The 5,431-nt window shown below is 35.3% G+C and overlaps 1 protein-coding gene across 1 annotated transcript; it reads right to left on the reverse strand.

The window, feature by feature from the left end:
* Positions 1-367: 367 nt before the first annotated feature.
* On the reverse strand, positions 368-4,978 carry LOC142621871 (NAC domain-containing protein 54-like). Its single transcript, XM_075795240.1, has 6 exons — positions 4,679-4,978; positions 3,039-3,316; positions 2,586-2,918; positions 1,937-2,374; positions 1,321-1,399; positions 368-1,230 (listed from the first exon to the last, which is right to left on the reverse strand). Exons 1-6 carry the CDS (start codon positions 4,833-4,835, stop codon positions 530-532), a joined length of 1,986 nt encoding a protein of 661 aa, XP_075651355.1. The 5' UTR covers positions 4,836-4,978; the 3' UTR covers positions 368-529.
* Positions 4,979-5,431: the final 453 nt, after the last annotated feature.

Consider the following 5,431-nt stretch of genomic DNA (forward strand, 5'->3'; position numbering starts at 1 on the left):
TTGAGTTTTCCAATAAATGTAATTTTCGTTGGTAAGTTAGAGGGATAACAAATGGTGAGCATTTGACAAAGAAAGAACATATGTAGTTTGTGGAGAAGTATCAATTGGGTGGAGTGTGGAGGAAGATGAAGGAGGTTAAGAGAGAAGTTGGAAGCCATGAGGGTTGAGATGGCTCTGATACCAAATTAAAACACAAGCTGGTTTGGGTTAATTGTTCAGTCACTCAATCTATTGAGTGTTTGATGTATTTTATTTACAGAGTACAAATGATATTATGATAAATATTACTAGAATTCATAAATGCGTAAGTCAAATACAAGAGATGAGATAATGTCAACACTGCTGCCAACTTATCTTGAAACAAATATGTGAAAATTCTATTAATAGAAATGAACAATTAATTATCAAATAATTTAGAGTCGATAAGAAGTACAAGTATATTGAGATGTAGCTGCCTATAATATGGAGAAGGCTAACTTTTGCCCTCCCAAATTAGCAACTATGGTTAGAAATGAATTAAAAAAAAAAATCAATCCCTAGGTATAATGTGGTTAGCCCACATGGTACAAAGAGCCAAAGAAACGGTGAGGAAAATCTCTATTCTCTTGAAAAAAGCACTAAAGCTATCCCCCCCTTCTGTGTTAGTCACCACTGAAACCTGTCCCCTCTTGTCATTGCACTTAATTCTGCCTGGCATTTTCTTGCTTTTCCCATTGTTTGAGCAACCTTCTTCTTTCACACTGTCAGTTGAGCTAAAGCCATCCATCAATTTCTCTTCTTCCATATGCTCCCCAAGATATATGTGCACCAAAAGAAGTGTGACCACACACATGATTGCACATGGATTCACTGCTTTGGTGAATGCCACAAACTTCCCCCTTGCGAATGCCTTGAACTTTCTAAGGAAGGAAGCTCTATTCTCAGCTGTAATTTGTGCATCTTCTTTCTCTATTGAGAAGCCACTCATCAGCACGGGGTTTAGGTGGACCTTAACTGTCTGTGAAGGCACTATTTGATGAAAGAATGTCTCGGCTACCTGGCGAGTTGAAATGAACATTCCATGATTAACTTTAACTTCCTCGATGACCTCGAAGCTTGGAGAGCTTGAATAATCTTCCAAGTTTCCATCATCAAGAAAGTTCTCATTTGGCTCATCGATGAATCCAAGTTGGAAGTTATTCATCTCTGAATCATTGAATTCCTTACAGCTTTGGTCATTTCCACTTTCTCCTGCAATTAAACGCTTGTTAATGTAATAAAGGAAAATGAAGTGGTCAGAATATAGAAAAGAAAGAAAAGAAGCAACTGCCATTAAAATACCTTGGAACTCATGCTCTTCTCTTCTTGGAAAGTTTGATATATCTTCTATTGGAACGATCTTGTGTTCTTCAATAAAACTCTGTCCATTGAGTATTTAAAAAAAAAAAAAAAAACTATATTCGTAAGGACTTCTATATTAAGCACCTTCATGGAAATGGTCGTGGTAAAGAACTAATAGATGTGCTTTATGCGATGCAACTAGGGTTCACAATGATATTGGTTCCTAGTGCAAAGGCAGTTTCTATTATGGTTCCTTACTTGTGTGCCTTTCCATAGTCGGCATAATTTGACTAGTCATCATTTTGAGTTGATGGTTATACTTTGTGTGTTGTTAATGACACTATATATTATACTATATAAATCTTATAAACTATAAATAACTAATTACCCAAAAAACAAATAAAGAAAATAAATATTTATTAAATGGCATCAATCACATTTATTATTAAGCCAGTTTATAAGTATTTTGTAATGACAATGTTATAGAAGCTTTAACATTTTCCTTTTATTTTTCCTAACATGTTTATCAAGTACTTATAATTTAAAAAAAAAAAAAAGAAAACAAAACTAATGACAAGCTACAATCCACCATATCTATCAAATAAAATAAAGGTACCTTCTCTAGATCTTTGTCTGACATTCCCACCCATCTTAAGTTCTCTGTCATCCTCTCTGTCTTAAAATCTTCATCAAGATCTCCAATCTGTATTGACCTTGTATTTGGATCTTCCCAGGGTTTGTCTATATATCTCTCAGCACTCACATCATTAACTTGATTGTAAGTATCTCTGCCAACCATAAAGGAAAAATCATCATCCGGGGCAGAACTTCCACCCCATGTCCCCGGAAAGTTATTTTGATTTATCAGTTCCTGAGAAGCTTGAGCAACTGAAAGAATTTCCTGCAAAATATCAGTTTCACTTGCACTTTCGCATATGGGTGTTAATTGTGACACTTTAAAGTCAGTGAATCCAACTTGAGGGAAGTCCTCCACCGCCAATGAAGGAAGGGAGAACCGATGCTGCAACCTCGCACACTCTAACGTTATATCCACCTGCAAAGGCGTAAGAAAATAGTATGATCAGGAGAGCATTTGGATGTAACTTTTTTGCTGAAAATTCATTTGCTTATTCACCGAAGGTTGGTTAAAGAATAGTTAAACCTAGAAAATGAAAGGCTTTAAAAAGCAGTACGTAACCAAATATGTTAAAATGCTTTAAACACAACATATGTTGATTAAAAAGTCTTATATTAGAAAATTTTACCTTAGATGGAGGGTATGAAACGTTTCCATAATTTGGATATGGTGTAGGTGTGAAATTAAATGCATCTTCTGATAAGAACTGCATCCATTTCCCATCTCTAGTTCCACTGATATCATGTGACGATCCAGCTACCATGTTGGGCGAGCATGAATTATCATATGGCATTCGATAATCCGTGCTCTCCAAGTCTTCACATCTTCCTTCAGAATACAGTTCAACGCTAGATGAATGGTCACTAGTTAGTTGATAATTGGTAGTAGGGATAGCATAATGCTCTCCTATTTTTGGACCAGTTGCACTCTTCTTGAACACACGACAAAGCGCATATGCATCCTGTAAATATTAATTTACAAATTAATATGTAATTGGTCATCAAGTGGGATGAGAATTATACAAAAATCAAATGATTTTGAGGGCATATGAATGAGAAAATAAGAAAACAGGTTAACGTACCTGCAAGCCTGAAGGAATTTCACATTCTCTCTCGTCTAGACGATATTCATGCATAACCCAATCTGTTCGAGCACCGTGAGGTGCTCTCCCTCGATAGTAAACTAGGGTTTTCTTCATGCCCACGGCACGCGTCTGAGAGTTCACTTTTCGATCCTTCCCGGTGGCCTTCCAATATCCAGCTTTAGTTGCACGATTAGTCCTTGATCCATTCGGGTACTTCCGATCCCGTGGACTAAAGAAATACCACTCCAGGTCTTTGCTAGGCAATAATGATTTTCCTGTAATGTTGAGGTTCGTTAAATTTACAATGCCATAGAACTTGCAGTGACCGTGTGTGACTCCAAAGAGAGAGTACTTCGTTTTTAGGAGCAACCATAATGAAAGCCATTAAGCACAAGCCTTTGGTTTTTTCATGTTGTTTAAAAAGTTGAACAATGAAAATGCGACAGAAGTATCTTTCTGTTAACTTAAAACTCAAAACATTTACAAATTCTGCATGCTTCAACAGGAATAATTATTATAGCATTCAACATATTACTAGGATTCATTTCTTAGATATGAACTTGGTGAGAACTTTAGATATAAGAAAATCATAGGGCTTCTGTGAACTAGAATCTGTAATAATTAATATGTTTATATACCCTTGGGAGTTGGGAATTAGTCTTTTAGCTCATGTTAGTCAAAATATATGTATTTAAAATATTGAAATTTAAAGCTAACTCATTATCTCGAAGACAATGCAATGCTTTTACTTTTTCCATATTGTCTTTTGACTTGGGTCACCCGAGTTTTCTCACTGCAAGTCTTCATGTAAACAACAAAAAATCTAGAAAGGAGGGACCATGCCTTAGCGTCCCAAGTACAATTCCTTTTTCCAGTGAAGACAAAAAACCAAGGTGGAATGAGCTATATTTTATGTTAAAGTTAAGATATTTGACTAGTATATAAAGCATGTTCAATGAGTTTAAGTAATTTTCATAAATAGAAAAATGGAAAAAGAAGCTAAATCGTGTCTAAAGCAATGGTTAGGTTCAATATGGGTGTGGTCACCTTTTGAAAAAGGTTTCATGATGAGCTCTTTCGGCCTTATCTTAGTCAAATTTCTAATGAACTAGATACGCACTTAGAGAAAAAAATGACCCTGATTATATATTATTCTCCAAAATCTTATTATAATTTCAGTGGTAGGTCATTTAGTAATGATTTGTAGTGCAAAAGCCAAGGAAAGTTTTTCATATGCTTTATGCAGTAAGGTAGGAAGAAGATCCAACAGAGAGAGAAAGCAGCTAAGAATTATCATGCAAACCCTATTTAAGAAAAAGGTTTTTTTTTTAAAATTTTTTTTTATCACACATATATGCAATTAATTAACTTCATAATTCGACAACTTTTCAAGAAGCAAACAATATTCCTTGATTTTTCTTTTACCAACCGCTTATTCTTTTCCTTCCCCATTTATCATTGGTATCAAGCAATATTGTGGATGGCATGTAAACCAAGTAAATGGCTCAATGAACAGGTTCATAATAATAATGCAAAAAAAGTTTTCGTTTATTATTTAAAATGAAATAAAAATATACAAAAAATTAAAAATAGAATAAGAAAACAAAAAAGAGGAACACTGGGAAAAAGGGATATACCTGGTAAGTCCCAGGGTTCACATTTGTATAGATCAACCTCAGGGATGATCTCCAAATCAATCTTACGGCCATTGATCTTTCTTTTGAGATAGTATGCGACGAGTTCCTCATCAGTAGGGTGGAAGCGGAAACCAGGAGGCAATGAAACAGGAGCCATATTATATATGATCACCTTCTTAAATATTGGAACTTCTTCTTGTCCTTCTTTAACAAAAATGAAAGAAACTAATGACCAGCCTCTCGTATTCAAAAAAAACAATATGGAGACCAGCCCTTTGAATTCAAACAACTGTACAACAATTAACACTGTACAACAACAAAACACAACAAAACCCTGAAGCAGTTAGTAAACACATTAGATAAAAACCATGCATATTATTGTAACAAACATGCATACGTAGAGATAGATAGAGAGATAGACCTTAGACAGAAGAAGATCCAAAAGAGAGAGAAGGAGACGGAGAGGAGAGAGTTGATGAGGAAAATAAAAAGGGGAGAGAGAGAGAGAGAGAGAGAGAGAGAGAGGTGGAATGTGGGAGTTGCTTGGGGTTTTGATAAGAGAAAAAGACAAAAAGAAAGAGAGAAGCAAAAGAAATGGGAGGCTGCCGCCACCTTTAACTTTTCATTTGTTTTTTCACAAATCAAACAATGATTCTTGTTATCTTTCTTTTGAAGCTACCATTTTAGCAACTTTTCTCTCTCTCTCTCTCTCTCTCTCTCTCTCTCTCTCTCCCCGATTATCCCATACTTCGT

Source organism: Castanea sativa, chromosome 1 (assembly GCF_040712315.1).
Source record: "Castanea sativa cultivar Marrone di Chiusa Pesio chromosome 1, ASM4071231v1".
In the NCBI taxonomy this organism is placed as follows: Eukaryota; Viridiplantae; Streptophyta; class Magnoliopsida; order Fagales; family Fagaceae; genus Castanea; species Castanea sativa.

Bases quoted from the DNA above. Each gene is read 5' to 3' on its own strand.
- LOC142621871 (XM_075795240.1), bottom strand. From the start codon at position 4,835: ATGGCTCCTGTTTCATTGCCTCCTGGTTTCCGCTTCCACCCTACTGAT. The intron at 3,317-4,678 runs GTATATCCCTTT...TCAACATTACAG, and splicing joins TGAACCCTGGGACTTACCAG to GAAAATCATTATTGCCTAGC. The intron at 1,400-1,936 runs GTACCTTTATTT...CTCAATGGACAG, and splicing joins CAGACAAAGATCTAGAGAAG to AGTTTTATTGAAGAACACAA.